Source organism: Xiphophorus hellerii, chromosome 23 (assembly GCF_003331165.1).
Source record: "Xiphophorus hellerii strain 12219 chromosome 23, Xiphophorus_hellerii-4.1, whole genome shotgun sequence".
In the NCBI taxonomy this organism is placed as follows: domain Eukaryota; kingdom Metazoa; phylum Chordata; class Actinopteri; order Cyprinodontiformes; family Poeciliidae; genus Xiphophorus; species Xiphophorus hellerii.
The window spans coordinates 20,456,645-20,475,601 of NC_045694.1; the positions used below are offsets into that span (position 1 = coordinate 20,456,645).

The 18,957-nt window shown below is 39.2% G+C and overlaps 3 protein-coding genes across 5 annotated transcripts; 2 read left to right on the forward strand and 1 right to left on the reverse strand.

Annotated features, from left to right (window-relative positions):
- The first annotated feature begins 579 nt into the window (after positions 1 to 579).
- gcna (germ cell nuclear acidic peptidase) lies at positions 580 to 4,844 on the forward strand. Of its 3 annotated transcripts, none has more exons than XM_032555494.1 (13): positions 580 to 705; positions 945 to 1,061; positions 1,139 to 1,220; positions 1,307 to 1,379; positions 1,457 to 1,506; positions 1,595 to 1,661; positions 1,747 to 1,817; positions 2,037 to 2,444; positions 2,516 to 2,681; positions 2,771 to 2,915; positions 3,527 to 3,662; positions 3,769 to 3,973; positions 4,374 to 4,844. In XM_032555494.1, the coding sequence occupies exons 2-13, from the start codon at positions 975 to 977 to the stop codon at positions 4,588 to 4,590; spliced, it is 1,707 nt and encodes a 568-aa protein (XP_032411385.1). In that variant the 5' UTR covers positions 580 to 705; positions 945 to 974; the 3' UTR covers positions 4,591 to 4,844. The 3 variants fall into 3 exon arrangements, with proteins under 3 accessions (XP_032411385.1, XP_032411388.1, XP_032411386.1); XM_032555497.1 differs by having other exon boundaries at positions 2,543 to 2,681; XM_032555495.1 differs by having other exon boundaries at positions 591 to 705; positions 960 to 1,061.
- A 476-nt stretch (positions 4,845 to 5,320) lies between these two features.
- Positions 5,321 to 7,614, reverse strand: cetn2 (centrin, EF-hand protein, 2). The gene is made up of 5 exons (XM_032555498.1): positions 7,356 to 7,614; positions 7,018 to 7,182; positions 6,807 to 6,935; positions 6,200 to 6,337; positions 5,321 to 6,124 (listed from the first exon to the last, which is right to left on the reverse strand). The coding sequence occupies exons 1-5, from the start codon at positions 7,356 to 7,358 to the stop codon at positions 6,035 to 6,037; spliced, it is 525 nt and encodes a 174-aa protein (XP_032411389.1). The 5' UTR covers positions 7,359 to 7,614; the 3' UTR covers positions 5,321 to 6,034.
- Positions 7,615 to 10,876: 3,262 nt separating this feature from the next.
- nsdhl (NAD(P) dependent 3-beta-hydroxysteroid dehydrogenase NSDHL) lies at positions 10,877 to 15,238 on the forward strand. Its single transcript, XM_032554945.1, has 7 exons — positions 10,877 to 11,120; positions 11,206 to 11,367; positions 12,006 to 12,152; positions 12,239 to 12,367; positions 12,564 to 12,706; positions 14,249 to 14,351; positions 14,485 to 15,238. Exons 1-7 carry the CDS (start codon positions 11,100 to 11,102, stop codon positions 14,815 to 14,817), a joined length of 1,038 nt encoding a protein of 345 aa, XP_032410836.1. The 5' UTR covers positions 10,877 to 11,099; the 3' UTR covers positions 14,818 to 15,238.
- The last annotated feature ends 3,719 nt before the right edge of the window (positions 15,239 to 18,957 follow it).

The window sequence follows — 18,957 nt, forward strand, 5'->3', positions numbered from 1 at the left end:
TTGTCCTCTTGATGAGACTTGTACAACGGTGTCTCGAGAGATTTCCTCACTGTAACCCTGACTGCTACAAGAGATCTTGCATCAGCATCTACAATAATTATTTGAGGAAAATCATGAGTTACAACTCTCTTTGTGGTGAATAAAGCAGCTTTGAAATTGAATGTAAAAAAAAAAAAGATACAGGACCATGTGTAGGGGAAAAAGTCACCCTCAGTTCACCATGCCCATGGTGGGAACATGGTGGTGGCAGAATCATGCAGGGGCAATGTTCTTATTTAGTGGAGACAGAGAACATGGGTGGAGCCATTACTTGTGTGTTATAGATATATTAAGCCAGAAACAATTTTTGTTCTCTATTTGTCCATTTTGCTCTCACACACACACACAACATGCTGTTAAGAAATATATTTCTTCACCAATTAAATCACAGTTTACAGAATATGTTGACTAAATAACAAAAAATCTGGTCTTTTACAACAAACCGAAGTAACATAAAATCTTTACGTCTATGGCAATGAAGCTGAAGACAGTATCTTACGTTGCAGATGTCCACGTGATGACGTATTACAATAAACTTACTCTGATTGGTCAAATATCTTCCTGACGTCTGACGTAACGTTTTCGCACGATTTGAATTTACGAAACGTTTTGTTGCCAACCTTATTTTCGTCTCCATTTAATAACAGACGTGGCATCTCAATTATAGTGAGTTTTTCGATGTTTCTCACTTTGAATGAATTCTACATTTCGGTGAAAAGTTTTCCTGCTAGCTTTAGCATTATGACTGTCTAGTTATTGCTGTGTTGCTAATGGAAATGCTAGCATTTTCTTCCCCCGAAGTGTGTAGCTGCAGGGCCTGTAGGCTACAGATAATTAACGATCGGTTTAATTTAAACTGTTTTTTTAATATTTGGTTGTGTGATACAAGTTCTTTATTGACACAGGTACTGTTTTTTAAGGAGAGGGGGAAGGAAATGAACGATGATCTCTGCAAGTCGTTTGACAGAGTTGCTAGAAAGATGGGCTGGATGGATGAGGGACTGGACTCAACCCAAAAAAAGGTTACCCTTTAAACATGACCCACCTGGCCTTAAGCAGTGTAAACCATTTGATGAATATTTGTGGGTTTTGTTTGTAGTTGGTGAGTATGATCGGCAAGACGCGTAATGGTGGGACAAGTGGAGCTCCTAGCGAGTCCAGTGATGAAGAGTTTGACAACTGTGAGTGATTTCTGTTTCTGTTTTCATCCTTTTAATGATGAGAGTCCTGTTTTCTATGAAATGTCAACTTTTTTTTATTATTTTAGTTCTTATGAAAAACTTTACACCCAAAACAAAAACTAAGCCACAGAAGCCAATCAGTGCTGCAAAGACACTCTGGTATGGCAAACACAGCAAGAAGTTTTTTTTCTTTATATATACAGTATGGAAAGATTAAACTATTTTTGGTATTTTAGCTCAAATGTTCCTGTGGTGAGCTCAGGTGATGAAGACGACTTTGAGATATGTAAGTTCGTTACTACTTTTGTTTAAATGTACACCAGTCAGTTGTGAAACCATGTCTTTGTCTCGTGTTTCTCTTTTTGACACTGAAGTTTTGCAGCGAGAGAAAACCCCCGCCGCCAAAGCCAGGATAAGATCTGAAAGTGGCAGTGAAGACAGGTTAGTTTCTGACTATATTTTTATTGAAACATGGCTTTGAAATGAAACAAAACAAACCTTTACCCTTCCTGTCTTTTTCCAACAGCCTGAAAAACTTCATAGTGAACGATTTCTCATCTGATGACGATTTCCTTGAAACCAAGTCATCCTTAAAAGGTAGTGTTTTTAAGTCGTTTTAGTTAAGACTTTCCCTATAACTACGGCATTCTTTTGAAATTTGAAGTTCAGTTTTGGTCACATCTGACCAAAGACTCTGTTTGCTGTGTATCTTCTTGTAATCTTTTTTTTTTTTTTTTTTTTGGCAAGTTGAGTGAACTGATGAAATGAGATTGAGCAGCATTTGCAAGTTAATTATATACGCTTTCTATTTTGCAGTTCCTCAGAAGATCAAAACTCCAGTAGGGCAGCGTCCATTCAGAAGACCTCTCGCGCAGTTGAACTCGCCGGTGTTTGTTAGCGACAGTGGGGACGATGATGATGAAAACATTATCGTAAGGAGTACTTGGAAGACTCGTCACTCGAAGCCCAAATCTCTGCAAAGAGTTGAAAAGAGTGAAAACGAGCAGGAAGAGAATCGTTCACCATTGCTGCCCAGTTTATCTGACTTCCTCCGTCCTCCCAGTAACACTCCGGCATTAACAACTTCACCCAAGCGGACTTTATCAGCGCCTTCTAGGCTGGTCGAGTCGAGCGATTCTGAGGAGGAGTTTGCATCCCTGTTGGAGAGGCTGAAAAAGAAAAACAATCTCACCAGCACCACATTCACCCCAAACACCAGTAAAGGTAAAATCTTGATAAACTTTTGTATGCCTAATATCGGTTTCCTTAATTATTCTAATTTTTTTGTACCTTAGAATCTGAAACAAAGCTTGTGATCTCAGCTCCTGCTGTGAAACCATTCACAACGCCAAGCTCGAAACCGATCAAGGAGAAACCTCAAGCTGTAAAAGCACATGGAAAATCCTCCATTTTGAAGCCTAAAGTCAGTCAGACGGACCCCAGGCCCGCTGCTGTGAGCAGGTACATCTGCCTTCACCAACAGCGAGTCTGAATGTTGCCAACTTTAAATGTCGCGTATAGAGAGATTTATCTGGACTTGTTCTTTCCAGGATATCAGTGTGTAAGACCCCTGGCTGCTTCTTGGAGTCACTCACAGTTCCTGGCTCCATATATGGATCCATTTTCAAGAAGAAGAAGGAAGAACTCACAAACAAGCTGTACCAGCTCTACAATACCAGCGTGTTTGACAACAAGGTGATCTGAATCCAAACTTTCTCTTGCTTCGTTTACATTCAGATGGTAGAAACTTTAGGGTTTAAGCGATTGTGAATGCACCTTTTAATCATTTATTTGGTTAACAAGTATTTTTGTTAAAAACATGCACACATGCTCATTTCAGCGGGATTGCATTATTAAAATATTATAAGAAACAGCCTCTTTTGGCTTTATCCACGTTGGGATAATTGTGTGCATGAGAGGTGATGCTGTTTGCTACAGTGCAAGTGCAAATGTTACATTTTGGTGTACATTAAGGCTTCATGACATCAGAAAATATTCTGTGTTCGTTTATGTCGTGACAAAAATAAAATGACTTGCAAAAAATGAACAAATACTTAAGTCTGTGGTGCTAATGTCCATATGCTTTGTTAAATTGCAGTCAGATCCTAGTTATTGAGTGTTGTGATTGAGTATAATGCTAATGTTTCCATTAGCTGTGGCACCCTTAGCCTGTGCTGCTTAGTTATACCACCAGTCCTCACGCCTAATAAGCTTGGTAATAAGCCATTTTAAAAAATTGATTTGCAATATTAACTTTATTGTATATCGATGGGTGTTTTTTTTTTTTTTTTTTTTTTTTTTTTTAGCTCCCAACCAACATGTCTGTAACCTGGAATAAGAAGATGCGGAAAACAGCGGGTTACTGTATCACAGGACAGGAAAAAGGTGGAGGAAACCGTTACGCTCGCATCGAGCTGTCCGACAAAGTCTGCGACTCTGCAGGTGAGACTCCTAAAAGGGAAATGCTCTGTAGTGATGTCTGATGACGAGTACATATGTTCCCTCTTGGGCCGGTATCTGAATTCAGCAGTATTTCTGCCCGTCTCAGATCGTCTCAGGGACACGCTGATCCATGAAATGTGCCACGCTGCCACGTGGCTGATAAACGGCGTGAGGGACGGACACGGAAACTTATGGAGGCTGTACGCACGCAAATCCACACTCATCCATCCTGAGCTGCCCATGGTGACGCGCTGCCACAGTTATGACATCACGTACAAGTTCCAGTATCAGTGCAAGCGCTGCCAGAATACGTAAGTCTGAGCAGTGATCAGGCTTTTCCCGACCAATGCTGATTTCCCGTCTACTCTGACATCTGACCTTCCATTTTTGATTGTTTGATTCAGACTTTTGTCCTCTAACATTGAGGCAACATTTGTAAAAAAAAAAATTCTGAAGTTACTTTGACAGAAATATTTAGTTTTGAATCCAGCAGAAAAAGAGTAGAGGATGTTTCTTACTTTTGATGCATTTTAAGGAATAGAAATTAAAATTTCTCAATATTTGACCTGACGATCAAAGAAATTTGGCCGATTTGTTCCAGATTGATCGGAGCAGTTCTAATTAACTCCACTGAAATAATTTTCTTTTTAATTGGCTTAAATTGTTCACCACATACTTCTGTCAACTATTTCTTTTTCTGATTCTTCGCAGGATCGGCCGCCACTCCAAGTCTCTGGACACGCAGAGGTTTGTGTGCGCGCTCTGCACAGGTCAGCTGGTCTTACTGACTCCTTCGAAGCCACGGGCTCCCGCGCCTTTCGCCACATTTCTCAAAGAGAATTATGGGAACGCGGGGCAGAGCCACGGAGAAGTGATGCGGAAACTGAGCACCGACTTTGCCTCAAAGACCAAACTTGGTGAAAGCTGAATGAGCGGATGTACTGAAAACTCTTTACCTCTTTCTATGTTCTATGACCTTTTCGGGCCACTGTGATGCTTTTTCTTTTGTCATTGGTTGCTGTAACTGGAAATGTGAACAAAAACAGCAACGTTTTCTGTCCACTATATTTTTTTTGTATTCAAGTTGATAGAACTGTCTCATGTCTTATCCTCTCTCTAGAATATGCTGGATTTTTGTTTTGCCAGTAATTTTAACAATAAAAAATTGGTACATAAAACAAATTTTTTTTTCTCAAGTTTTTCTTGCCACTAGTGGCCTTGATCTGCAGTAGATCAGACAGGAAAGAGACGGGGAGAGAGGCCTCAGGGACAGGAGTCCAACTCTGAACGGCTGAATTCATAGCAGACTAAAAATCTGCCATGACTCACAGTTGGCTATGAAAGTAAACTTGGGGATGTTTATTGTACTCTAAAATTTTCTTCTGAATTATTGATGTTGTTAATGTAAGTAAGTAATGAGCACTACTCACATGAGTAATGTTTTTAATCGAATGGAAGTGAGTGTAACTCAAAGATATTGGTGTGTTTTATTACCATGACTTTATCAAGCAAATATTTACAGGTAGGATATATTATGTCTGCTCACATGCAGCCCTGCTGTTGTTGGCTGTCATTTAATGTAACCTAACAGAGCTGATCAAATATGGATAAATGCAGCTTGCAATAGTGAAATGCAAAAAAAAACAAAAAACAAGACAGACTGCTTCACCATATTTATTTATTTTTTTAAATACTACTCTGCTACGTATTCACGCTTCAATTCACAATATGCAAAGCACTCGACAATTCAGAGGAGCAAATGTCCACAGCAGAATCAAATATATAGGAAACGTACAATATTCAGCACTCTGGTGGGACAAGTGAGGAAGGTGTGTGTGTGTGTGTGGATCTGTGCAGCATCTTCCCTGATTGTGGTGATGGCACCTTTATCAGGCGCAGGCACAAATCCACAGGGAGTGCAGGGATGAGACGGCACTCCCCGTTTATCCAAGTTAAGTTTTCCGCATTGCACTAAAATTGGCATAAAAAGGGCAAAAACGAAGAGCCCGGCAGAACTTGATCCACAAAGTCGTCTAGCAAATAAAGCACTGGAATGTACTTTTCATGGTTTTAGCAGGCACTAAGAAGTTTCAAATGATCTCAACTGAATTTGGCATCAATGTGAATCTATATTCCTTTTAGAAACCTGCAGCATGTTTAGTTTTATGACTTTAAATCAAATACGATTGGTAATTTGGCTTTTCACCTGTCGTCTTCCAGTCCTACGTTTATTCCACTCTAATATATCACCGTGCAGTTTGATACGTTTTAGGTGACAATTATGGCACAACACAACAATTAAAAGTTTTCTACATGAGTGAATGAGCAGCATGACACACAAAGCGCTGTCCAGACGTGACTCTGCATCGCCTTCAGTACAGGCAGGTTTTCTTCATGATGCGCAAGAACTCCTGCTCGTTCACTTCTCCGTCCCCATCCCTGTCCGCTTCATCTATCATTTCCTGCACAAACAGAAAATGTAGAAGTAAATAAAACAATTTTTTATTGTGGATGTTTCATTGTGCGATGTGGCTCACCTGCAGTTCCTCGTCTGTCAGGTTTTCTCCGAGCTCTTTGGCCACCCTCTTCAGGTTCTTAAAAGAGATCTTGCCTGTTTCGTCGTCGTCAAACAGCCGGAACGCTTTAAGGATCTCCTCTTTGGAGTCTTTCTCAGCCTGAAAATTGAGAGAGCAATATTATTAGGAATTTTCTACTGGAAAAGTACACCGAACTGGTACGATCGAAGTCTTCAAACAGAAGTACTCTGTTGTAGTCTCCTCATTTATTATCCAAAGAGTACTCCATGTGGAATGCCTTGCAAAACTATTCACATGTTAGCTTACCCAACATTTCACCACGTTATGACTGCAAAGTGTCACTTTGTAGTCATAACTTCACTTTTCACCTTAAATCAAAGCGTATTCAGTGATAAAATGGACCAGTCAAAGTACAAGCCTAAATCCAAAAGAGAATAGGAAGTGTACTGAAGCTGCCCAATCTGACTGAGCTTGTAATATGTTGCAAAAAAAAAACACGGCCAAAGCGTTTATAAAAACAAAGCGTGGTTATAACGTAACCAAAATGTGAAGCAGATGTATAAATGCAGCTGCTAGGCATTGTAAACCACACTATGTGCTTGAATACCATTTTCTGTGTCATGATTGCCAGAAAGTCAGCGAAGGAGATCTTTCCCGTCCCATCCTTATCCACTTCTGCGATCATCTTCTTGATCTCCTCCTTCTTTGGTTCGAACCCCAGAGCTCTCATTGCAACCTGGCGCAGAATCAGAAACATGCACTGGAGTGATCCTGGAAAACATTTTTACTCTTGTATTCATGCTCAGAAGACCTTTTACCTTGAGCTCCTTCACATCGATGTGTCCAGAGCCATCTGTGTCAAACAGCTCAAAGGCCTCCCTGATCTCCTGCTTCTGCTCCTCAGTCAGCTCTGGCTTGGGAGTTGTCTTCTTGCGAGGAGGGGGCACTGGACCCTGTAGGGATGGCCTCTTGGCACTGGTTGCCTGTTTGGATTTCACAAGAGGAAAATGAAATGAAAAAGCTTTTCTTGTTTTGTTTTTTTTGTTTTGTACGTGTGTCTTTTTACAAAACCAACCCAACAGCTCCTATTAATAAATTGTAGTTTAAAGAAAAATGCATAAAGCCTGCCCCTCCAATAAAATCTGATGTCACTTACCATTTATTCCTGTGTATTTGACCGGCAGTTTACTAAAAAAAAAAAAAAAGAGTGTTTTTCTTCTCCGCTGTAAGGCCTCTGTATCATGTAGGAGGGGGGAGATGAGTGGATCGCATGAAAGCTTCGCCTGACACCTCCGGTTTTATTTTACACAAATATCAGCCATAATGTGGAGGGGAATCGCGTTTCTAGCTAATAACCTGCGCTCCAGCAGCTGTCACGGACTGGACAATTTTAACCCATTGTTTGCCAGCCGACGCACGCACTGGTCTATGGCCACAGACTGAGAACCACGGTGAGGATGCTGAAAGGAGCGCACGGTGCAAGGAATCAAACGCACCGGTCGGGAAAAGAGCTGATTGGTTGTTGAAAATCACAGGGTACATAGGATTACAAAATGATTGTAAAACACACACAAAAAAGAAAGCTCGATATGTGGTGATCCTATAGTATAATAATCTTTGCATCATATATGAAAACCCGTTTATTACATTTTAAATGCCGCAGTTTTGAAATTGCCTCATTACTCACCCCCAGTGGCAGTTTTTAGAAAATATATCCCTGTGGGGTACTGTAGTGGAGTCTGCGTTGATACATCATAGGATCCTGAAACGTTGGAGGTTGAAACTCACAAGGGCTATCATGTCACTATATTTGCGGTAAAAATATATATCTTTATGTACTTTAAAATTCACCATATCAAAAACAAATAGAAAACTTTTATATCCATGTGATATATATGTTTTGTAAAACATGACTTTTCCTATCTATCTATCTATCTATCTATCTATCTATCTATCTATCTATCTATCTATCTATCTATCTATCTATCTATCTATCTATCTATCTATCTATCTATCTATCTATCTATCTATCTATCTATCTATCTATCTATCTATCTATCTATCTATCTATCTATCTATCTATCTATCTATCTATATATGGTTTTCTACAAGTCCTTCAAAAAAGTTATGAAGGGCATAGATGATGAAATTAAAGGAATCAAACATATTTAAAAGTTTATTTGTCCTAGTAGGTAAAGTTTTCCAAAAGTCTAATAAATTTTTTTATGAGATGCACATATATTGAAACTTATATGTTAGGTTCGTTACTGAAAGAGTTAACGAACCTAACATACTGAAGTTTCTTGGCCTTTGTAGGCAAGGCTTTCCACAAGCACTTTCAAAAGTTAAGAGAGGCACTTTAAATGGTCTGGGAAAATATGGGGATTCTCTGCCCCACACAAAAAAGGTGCAACATGCACCGTTTTCTGTCCTGAGATCCAAGATAGGTGACAGACTGACGACCTCACCAGGGGGTACCTCACCTCCAGGTGATAATTACACAACCTGCTGATTGTGTAACTACACAATAAACAGGTGCAGAAATGGAGGATTGGATGGATGGTTACTCATCTTTCTAAGATCACGTTGATGGGAAACGGTGAAAAAAAAGCTTATGATTGGCTGCAAAGTGCCTATAGACTGGAAGGAAAACCAAAGTCCCGTCGCCTCCTTCCTACATTCTCAACATACCACATACCAAGCCGTGTTTCTTTTTTTTGTCATTATTATTTCTATTATTATTTCCTTTAAACTTCAGTTCAAGTCTGTTTGAGGTTCTTAAAAATTATATATTGTTTTCTGTGGTTGAGTTGGGAGTCAGTGGTAGTCCTGTTTTCTTTGTTTTGGCCTCGGCTCCCAACTCTGCTTTTTTTATTTGAATATCAGTTCAACCATTTCCATTGGTTGGATACTAAAAAAAACCTGATGACCTCTGTGATGTACTGGTGATCTGTGGAGAGTGACATCACCTCTGACCCAGTGACAGTGACAGCTGGATATAGTGCATAAAGCCTGGAAGGAAATCTGAGTCCCGTCTCTTCCTTCCTATATCCCCCAGCATGCCACACACCAAGCTGTGCAGATTTATTATTAAACCTTTGAAATTATCCTTTGGTGTCTGTTATTCTTCTTCATTCAGTAAAACTTAATTCAGTATAATAAAGTTTTATTCATTTTATTGAGTGAGTAAAATGAATAAAACTCATTTTGTGAGTTTTATTCATAAAATGAATGCCCCTCTGTAACCCTTTAAACAATGTCTTTACCAGCATTGCAATGAGAAGTAGTCTGTGCAACGAGCGCAGCAGATGCACAGTTCCACCAGGTGTTTGCTAATTGCTGCTGGCTAGTCTGAAGGAGATGATTGGGAGAGTCAAGATAGGGTGGGGGTGGTAGATCTGCTCTGTGAGGCAGGAACTGCGCCTTGACGGTGGGCTAGGTCCAACCAGGCGTCAAGGCAACACTAGGTATGTTTTTAAGGCATCCTGCATACTGATGGAGGTATGCAGGAAGCCACCCTATAAGCATTTATTATTAATGCTGATCATGTAGGCGGGGCCACTGAAACCAGCCCGAACTTGCGCCCGATTCTGAGCAATAAGATCTGTTTATTGTTAAAGGTTATTATCAATGATCTGCATGCAGGAGAGATGCATCTGTTTCCTCATTCTTTCACCTCCTGCAGCCTGACGATGTGACAGGCTGATTTATCTCCAGCAGCTCAGTAGAAGCTCCTCTCTTTATTTGCAGGATTATAATTCTCTCTTCATGTATTCCAACAACTGTTTGTATGAGTTCCTGAGAAGATATTTGCAGATTAATTTAATCAGCAAACAAGTTCTTCTGTCTGGATTGTCACCTTCCTCACATGATTCCAGACATCTTAAATTGATTTATGACTACACATATTGTTAATTTGATTAGTTAAAAGGCGTCAGATTTACCTTTAAGCTGTACAGAGGCTTCAATTTAGGATATCTGCAATAAATACTGACTATCTGAAACATATTTCAGATATCATTAGTAAATAAAAAGTGACCATTCAGGGGTCTTAAACTCCAGTCCTCAAGGGCTGCTGTCCTGCAACTTTTAGATGTGCCTCTGCTGCAGCACACCTGAATAGAATAATTAGGTCATTAGCAAGGCTCTGGAGAACTGATCTACACAAGGAGGAGGTAATTAAGCCATTTCGTTCCAGTGTTTTTTGTACCTGTGGCACATCTAAAAACTGCAGGACAGTGACCCTCGAGGACTGGAGTTTGAGACCCCTGAAAGTGTTATTTTATTTATCATTTCACAAAAAAGTGAAATAGGTAAATAAATCAATATGGATTTAGATGAAACAATTTTTGTCAAAGGTAACAATGAAGTGATAAAATAGACAGAAATCTGTAAAAACGCACAAGAACAAGACTTAACAAGCCCTTATTGTATAAATTATATGTCCTCTTGTTAGAATACCAACAAACCTGAATGGACTCTTGGTTTGTGGTGAAACGTCATGTCGTAAACACTGAGAGGCGTGGCTTCCGAGATAGGAGGTGGAACTAAGCCTATCACGGTTCTCCATTGGCTAAAGTTGTGGCGTTCTTTGACGTATCGCAAACCTTATTGGCTGTTTGTGGACGTCACCTTTGCGTTTGATGATGTGTTGACCAATCACTCAGAGGTTTTCTCAGCTGATAGAAACAGTTCATATTCGTTCATTGTTGAGTTACAGGAGGTTTTTTTTTGTGGAATATTTGTAAAAGTTGCACACTGTGCTCTCCATGTTCAAGGGTGTACGTGTCTGTACCTCTGTTTAGAAAACAAAGGAGACGCAGCCTTCCTTAAGCGAACTTCTCCTCACTACGGTAAAAAAGTCACTTTTTCTCCACCTCTGTGCCAGTTTTCCCTCATTATGGCCACACGTGTTCGACCGGTGAGTGGCAGATAATCTGTTTTAAAGTTTTTATTAGTGGTGGCAGCTGTGTTTGGTTAATAATCACTGTGACTCTCTGCCGCAGGGCAGTAAGCGGTGTGCAGTGATCGGAGGGTCTGGTTTCCTAGGTAGACACCTGGTGGAGAAGCTCCTGGACAGGGGCTATTCTGTCTCTCTGTTTGACATCCGGCAGAGCTACGAGCTTCCAGGCGTCACCTTTCACCAGGGAGACCTCTGCGATAAACAGGTCAGACTTCCTCTGTCACTATTTTCTCCTTTCTCCGATGGAAGCAGAAAATTATTTAACAGTTTGAGACTGGTCTAAGGAAGCAGGAGATGTCTTCATCTTGTTTTAGAGGACTGGCCCATTATTTTGACCTTACTGTTAAACCTTTCTACATTTTCTCAGGTCACAATCGATTTATTTATTTTTTTTGGAGTGCATGTTGTCAAATGTGAGAAAAATAAAACATGTTTGTCAAAATGTGCGCGGATAAAAATCTTAATAGTGTGGCAGGTTCTTCCCCTTGGGCTGTGTATTTCTGCAGCCCCTCTACCAACAGATTCTTGCTTGTCTGATAATGATCCACTTGTCCGGCCTGACAACTTTTTGTCGGCCATTTCTGGACAGGTTTGCGGTTGTGCCACTACACTTCCTATTGTAGATTGAAGGATTAAACCACAAGATATTCAAATCTTGGAAAAATATTTTCTAATCTAAACCCACTTTAAACTACTCCACAAATCATCCACTGCTTGGTATTACTCTTTGTTTTTCTTGTCACCTATTCCACATCTCCAGCACAGATATAGATTTACAATTGATAAAGGGGCTTTTAAAAATCCAGCAGTCAGCAGCTGTCACTGTGCTTTTCTTGTCTCCAGGCTCTGCTTTCTGCTCTGAAGGACGTGTCTCTGGTATTCCACTGTGCCTCCCCAGCTCCTTCAAGTGATGACCGGCTGCTGTTTGAGAGGGTCAACATTCAGGGCACCCAGACGGTTATTCAGGCCTGCTTAGACGCAGGAGTACAGGTGCTGCTGGTTTTTCTTTCTTGTGGCTTTGAAAACATTTTTTTTCCAAGAACTGGGCTTAAATGCTTAAGTGGTCCTGTTGACAGAAACTGGTCTTGACGAGCAGTGCCAGTGTGGTGTTTGAGGGCACAGACGTCAAGAATGGAAAAGAGGATCTGCCGTACGCCAAGAAGCCCATTGACTACTACACTCAGACCAAGATTGAACAGGAGAAGGTAAGAGACGTTGAAAAGGACTTCTTATCTAAGCAAACATCTCTTGCCTCTGGAAATCAAACAAAATTGCAAACAAAACACTTCAGAAATACATGTGTAATACCATAATAACTCTATTTACAGTCTTACTCTGGTAATATTGCAGTGCAATCCTCTTTGCCGAACCTCCAAATTTGACCTATGTGGTGTGTTTTAGTTGGTTCTGGAGGCGTGCAACAAGCCAAAGGGTTTCCTCACGGTTGCTATTCGGCCTCACGGCATCTTTGGCCCTCGGGATCCGCAGCTGGTTCCCACCCTGGTGGACGCAGCTCGCCGGGGGAAGATGAAGTTCATCATTGGGTGAGCGATCGTTTCGTTCCTCGAAGGCATTAACTATTCAAGCAACTTCTTTTAACTCAAAAACCATGCATGAGTATTTTACAAATAATCAAGCTATATAGAAACCTGTTTAATTAGTTGAAATGTTTAAGATCAAGATACAAATATTACATCAGACCAATTACAAAAGCACTATTTTTAATTGAAATATCTGGGCTTGGTAAAAAAAAATAGGTATAATAACTGGTTTAAAGTTTATATTTTTAAAATGTACTTTTATTTTACATATGAGCCTCATCAGAACGCATGTTCTAATTTGTTGAATATGACTATGTGTTTTTTAAGTTTATTAAGTCCCCTGTTTTAGAATTTAGTTCAATTTGTGCTAGAGCTGCACTGAGAAATTGACTGATGACTGAAAGTTATGGGCCCTCACTGGTCTCCAATTAATAAAAAACATATTCATTCAGTCTGTCTCTGATCACTTAGTGCATCACTGCTGACAGCAACACTCTTAGGAGCGGATGCTCTGCTGTTGCTGAGGGGATATTTTCCTAATTTGAGAGGTTTAAGAGAAAGCACAGAAACTATAGATGGTTGTTAAAGAGAAGACCGAATTTCCTGTTAAGGCACTTTGGCTGTTCATTAAAGCTGCTGCAACAGAGCGGGAGATTTCTATTGGTTGTTGGTAAAAAATCCCTCCACATGATTGCTGGTTTACACTTGTAGTGGGTCTCTCAAAAAAGTGGACTGATGTGGGGATTATTTCAGTAGATATCTGGAGGGATGAGCAGAGTACAGAGAAGTTGATCTTATTCTTTTGAACTCTTGACCTCTGTCTGTCATGGACCAAGCTGGATTTAAAAATGTCTGCACTATTTCTTGAAAATCTCAAAATTAAGGCAAGTATCTACATTCTCCTGAGAAAATAGAGACTTTTATGAGCAACAATAACTGTGCTCATTATTCTAATGACTCCTATAAAATGCACAAATCTGTTTAAAATGTCACTTCCAAATGTTTATGTCCCTGCTTTAAAATGTTAATGAGACCTTATTTTATGGTGAATAATTTCTCTCACACAGCGTAAGAGATCCAAGTATAAGGTTATAAGGATCATTCACAGTCGAAAAGGTCAGAAATATTTTAAACAGGCAGTTTTAATTCTTATAGTCCGATAAGAATCAGCAGCTCAAAGCTTTACAAAAACTAGAGATCAGAAACTAGATAGAAATCTCAGATCAGTTCATCTTTAGCCCTTATATTTTAGTAAAATGGATTTCACATAAATGTGTTTATAAATTTTGTTTGACAAACTTTGTAGCCATAACTTTGCTTTAAGGCATTTATGCTGATTTGAAGTCTAATAGGAATTTAAATAAGGTTTACAAACAATTAACAAGTGATGATCTGCTTTTTTTATCCTCATCCACCCTCTCAGCGCCCCCTGCTGCTTGCTAACATAGTGTAGTATGCTGAGAGACTTTGAACTTTAACCTCTGCTTTTTCTTTTTACGTTTACTCACTAATTAGACCATTTTAATGTGTTTTTTTCTCAACCAGTGATGGAACCAATCTTGTAGATTTCACCTACGTGGAGAATGTTGTTCATGGCCACATCCTTGCTGCTGAGCACCTGAGAGCAGATTCCCCTATCTGTGGAAAAGTGAGTGAGACTTCAAGAATATATATATAGATCAATAACATCTCTGATGTCCTTCAACTTCCCTCTTTAGCTTCATTGTTTTTATTGGCTCTCCACTGACCTTTATCTCTGTACCCTCCTCCCTCTCCTGCAGCCGTATCACATCACCAATGATGAGCCAATCCGCTTCTGGGACTTCATGTCTGAAGTTCTGGTGGGCTTGGGATACGCCGCCCCACGCTTCCACCTCCCGTACACACTCGTGTACGGTCTTGCCCTTCTTCTGTGGCTGCTCACCTGGATCTTGCATCCCTTTATGTCTTTCAAACCCACCTTTACACCCATGAGAGTGGCTTTGGCCGGGACCTATCACTACTACAGCTGTGAGCGCGCCAAAGAACACCTGGGCTACAAGCCGGTGGTCAGTCTGAAGGAGGGGATTGCACGCACGGTGGCGAGCTACCCTCATCTTAGACGTGGAGCTTGATGGTTTGAATGGAGATGCTGAAACCAGCAGGACGCACTGAAAGAACTATTCAAATCACTGATTGCCTCTGGAGGCTTTTGAAACCTTTTCTTGGTCTGCCCTGTTTTCACCAGCAGATGGCAGCAAATGGCTCCTGTACTCTGAGAGTTGTTGCATTCTGCTATCACACTTTTTGATCAGAAAACGCTAAACTCGTGACGTAATTTTTCCTTTGATTAATTATTTATCATACTGTGCATGTTAATGTGCGAATTATTCGAAGGACTCATTGTGTTAATCAAAATGGACTAAAAGAGCTGGATGATTGTGCATTTGAATGATTGTCGTTTGCGACGTGAAAGCGATTTTTGATTTGTAAACCAAACTCGACATGCTGTATTTTCACTATTTTTGAAAAATATAAAGTACGTTTGCTATATTGCCCCTTGCTGTCTATGTTTTTGGGAGGTACCGTTCAATTACTTGAATTTTACTAGAAAGAAATTGAATGTCTCACACTCTGCCTGTGTAATTACTTGAAGGCATATTTTCTTTCAGATGGAAGTTGGATATATTCACATTCCTCAGATTAAATTCTTCATTAGAGGGACATCAAGCAGATTTTACAGTGCTTGGCAACCCATTCTCTCATGTTTTGATAAAACGACTACAGCACATTACCTGTAAGGTAAATTTCATCCCATCCTGTTGTATTTCGTTTGAAGCTGCACATCTCCACACTTTTTTTATTAAATGTTTGCAAAATTATGTAGCCAAATAAATAGGACATGATATTTTATAAAAAGCTGACTAAAATAGGTGGATCTTCAGAACTGTGAGGTTAACTTTTGCTTTTGATATTTTCTTTATTAATATGATTATTAGCAGTAATATCTTTGCTTTATTATTCTGTATTGTGCATATGATGGAACATTAGACTTGCATTTTTTTTTTTTACCAGATTATGTCTATTTAAATATATTACTATCAAAGTAACAGTAACCCATTAATTCCCTATGCATTGATCAAATTAATCAAAAAGACAATTTTCAAATTGATGAATAAATGACCATAATGTCTTAAAGAGGCTTTATTTCAGTTTACGGTTCCTTCCGAGTTACCCTGATTTCATCCTTAAAGACGGATCTGCTCTTCCACGTTGAGCTCAATAAAGTAGCTTTAGTCCTGGTCCTTCTCCCTCCTGACCTCAGACTAGTAAATAAATATAGATGGATAGAAAATTGTGTGGAAACCGTGTGGTGCAAAATATCAGCAACGTTTGTTTAAGTGTGCTCTTAAAGTTTGTTTTTGCATCCTTCTTCTAAATCTAGGCAGTGAAAATATTTATTAGTACATTTTTCAATATTGCTCAGATTTATGCCACCCCTTCATCCCTTGAAGTCAGACTCATATAGGAATGAGGCATTACAGGTTTTTCACACAGCTATTAGGTTTAATAACATTGTAAATCATATGTCTGAGGAATTCAAAACATTAACTCAGACCAGCTGCTTTTGGCGTTCCAAAGCTCACCTGATTCTTCTTAAACCATTTTTATAAAAAGAGTTGTGGAGCCTTCTTCTAAAACTACCCACACCTGAAGTCCAGTTATCTGTCTTTTCCTCGGCACACATCAGTACAATGTGTCCAATGACTTGTCAAGTCCCCACTGGATGCTCGTTAATTCATGTGACGCACTGCAGCACTTCTGGTGGGCGTTCCTGATAAGTGTTCCTGGAATTATAACAATAAACCCAAATCAATGGTGTTCGCAAAAATAGATACAATTTGGGTTGCTGCTTGTGCTCTGCAAGGAATAGCAAAGGCAATATTTACATACGTGCTGCCCTTATGTTTTAAAATATTACTGAACATATTAATCTCTGTGTAATGTTTTAATAGCAGAGTTGCACCACCTTGTTTATTTTAAAGTGTAGTAAATGCTTCTTGTGTATTAACAGAGAAATGCTATTTTCAGTATTTGTGCTTCTCAGACCTCAGTCATTTATTATTATACTAGCATAATGATAAAAATTCTTCATTGGATTCCACAAAATATGAGATTTGATATCCATCTTGCCCAGTTGTAGTTTATGTTGTTGGAAAGGTAAGATTCATGTATTTCAGGTGAGGCAAAACCTTATAATGCACATATAACCAAAGATGATACAGCTACTGCAATACCAAAAGCTTTTCTTCAATCACGTTTTACAGATTATGTTGCTTGTATGTATAACCAATACCTGCTCTTCATCTTTAATTTTTTTCTCTCCTATTAATCCAGTTTGTTTATCAGACATTTTGATGGGGTATAAAGCTACAACCAGCAGCTTTTGATCCACGTCTGTGTAAACACTAAAGTAGCTCCCATGTCTTTGTTCACAGTTTACTTCATAGAACAAGACTTCATTGAGAATCTATGGACATATTTGTAGAAAAGCTGATAACTTGTGGAGATATCTAATTCAAATATTGTGCTATGTAACTTAAAGGTCACAAGTGCAGTCGGATGGAACCGGGAAATGAATATCTCACCGTTCAAACATCTGCGGCTCAATATTGGAGACTTTAAAGTTATTCTAAAAATTTAGGGGGAAAAAAGAACCTTTTCCATTACGTTCAAGAATAGCTTTCTGGGTGATTTTAAGATTTAAGAAATGGAAACAAGAATAGGATTACCTTGTAAAATGCCTGGTTTATAAAGGTATCTTAAGATGATATCTTTCTTTAGTTACAGCAGAAAAATCTCATGTTGAAAATTTTCAATAAAATATTTCTTCCTTTCTTTCATAAGAAAGAAATCAGATTGATTAACTGAAGCATTTTTGGGATGTAAACTTGACTTTTTAAATGTAATCAGGCCATTTCTTTGAGCTATTATACAAAATGGTAAAGACTAGACAATGTGTTGAGCAAGGCAGAGCTTTTTCTGTCCTAAGATCACCAACATGGATGTGTGGCATTTGTTAAATGCTACTGAGCTTCAACTGGACAAGTGATTTTGTAAGATGACTCAGCGCCACACCTTGGAGAATTGGCCGTCGAACAGACAGTGTTGGTGTGAATTGTGTGGTTCAAAATATTAGAGGTGTGTTTTTTGAAATGCATCATAGATCACAAGGTGGTACTCACTAAAGGTGTGGAGATGTTTCAGTCTGGTGGAGAATCTGAAACCCAACTAAAATAAGTTCTCATATTTTTCATCAGGACAGTGACCAAGATCTAGAATCAAATCGAAACAGAAGTGATTCAGCAGACATAAACCAACCTTTTTCCATGGCTATATTTGTCTGCCTAGATTAAATGCTATAGAATACTTGAAGGCAAAAGTATAACACAATACCCGGGACTCGAAGTTCAAGAGATGGTGCCCAAAGGAGAATAATCAAAGCTTCACCTCTCTAAGCGCCGACCTTGTGAAATGTTAAAGAAAAAGACCAATTACTGTTCTGTTGAACAAGTTATTTACAAAGGAGCTTTTTACGGAACAACTGATTTTGTTTAAAAAAAAAGAGGGATTTTTTCCCCCACTTTAAATAATTGCACTTTTCTACATGAACTTATTCTGCTATGATATCTTTACTAAGGGTGAAAAGGCTCAAAGAGGCTCCTGTATATCCTGTATTTCATCATTCTGGGAGTGGAAAAAGAAGAATGGTTACATTCAGACTGAACAGGAACTTCATAGAAATGTGAATGTTTCTAAGGGTAAGGAGAGCAAACTATTAAAATTGCAGACAGATGAAGTAACACTGATAATTATGTTGATACAACTACAGCTGCTTTTTATTTTGAATTCTGCAACTGACCCGAGCATTGCTGCTGCTGTGTCACTCCAGGACAATGAACCCAGCCGCACCACAAAAATGACAAATCATAGTCAAATAAGAATAAAAAGGGAGGACAAAAAAAACAAAACAAATTGAGTTAAAGCTTAAACTGCAGAAGAAGAACTGATCATGTCGAGTCAATGTCGATTTTGACCACAGATTTATCCATACCAAACTCAACAAACCCTGGCATTCCAAAGAAAACAACAAATACATTCCACTCTCAGACTTCCTCCGCTAGGATGTGTTTTCACGTGACAAACAAAGTGACAGAAAACTATTTAAGGAATTTAACTGAACACAATAGATAATGGGGTAATGAAAGGACACA

Bases quoted from the DNA above. Each gene is read 5' to 3' on its own strand.
- gcna (XM_032555494.1), top strand. From the start codon at position 975: ATGAACGATGATCTCTGCAAGTCGTTTGACAGAGTTGCTAGAAAGATG. The intron at 1,507-1,594 runs GTAAGTTCGTTA...TTGACACTGAAG, and splicing joins TGAAGACGACTTTGAGATAT to TTTTGCAGCGAGAGAAAACC. The intron at 2,916-3,526 runs GTGATCTGAATC...TTTTTTTTTTAG, and splicing joins CCAGCGTGTTTGACAACAAG to CTCCCAACCAACATGTCTGT.
- cetn2 (XM_032555498.1), bottom strand. The intron at 6,936-7,017 runs GTAAAAGGTCTT...ATTCTGCGCCAG, and splicing joins TCGATGTGAAGGAGCTCAAG to GTTGCAATGAGAGCTCTGGG. The intron at 6,125-6,199 runs GTGAGCCACATC...CTGTTTGTGCAG, and splicing joins TGACAGACGAGGAACTGCAG to GAAATGATAGATGAAGCGGA.
- nsdhl (XM_032554945.1), top strand. From the start codon at position 11,100: ATGGCCACACGTGTTCGACCG. The intron at 11,368-12,005 runs GTCAGACTTCCT...TCTTGTCTCCAG, and splicing joins GAGACCTCTGCGATAAACAG to GCTCTGCTTTCTGCTCTGAA. The intron at 14,352-14,484 runs GTGAGTGAGACT...CCTCTCCTGCAG, and splicing joins ATTCCCCTATCTGTGGAAAA to CCGTATCACATCACCAATGA.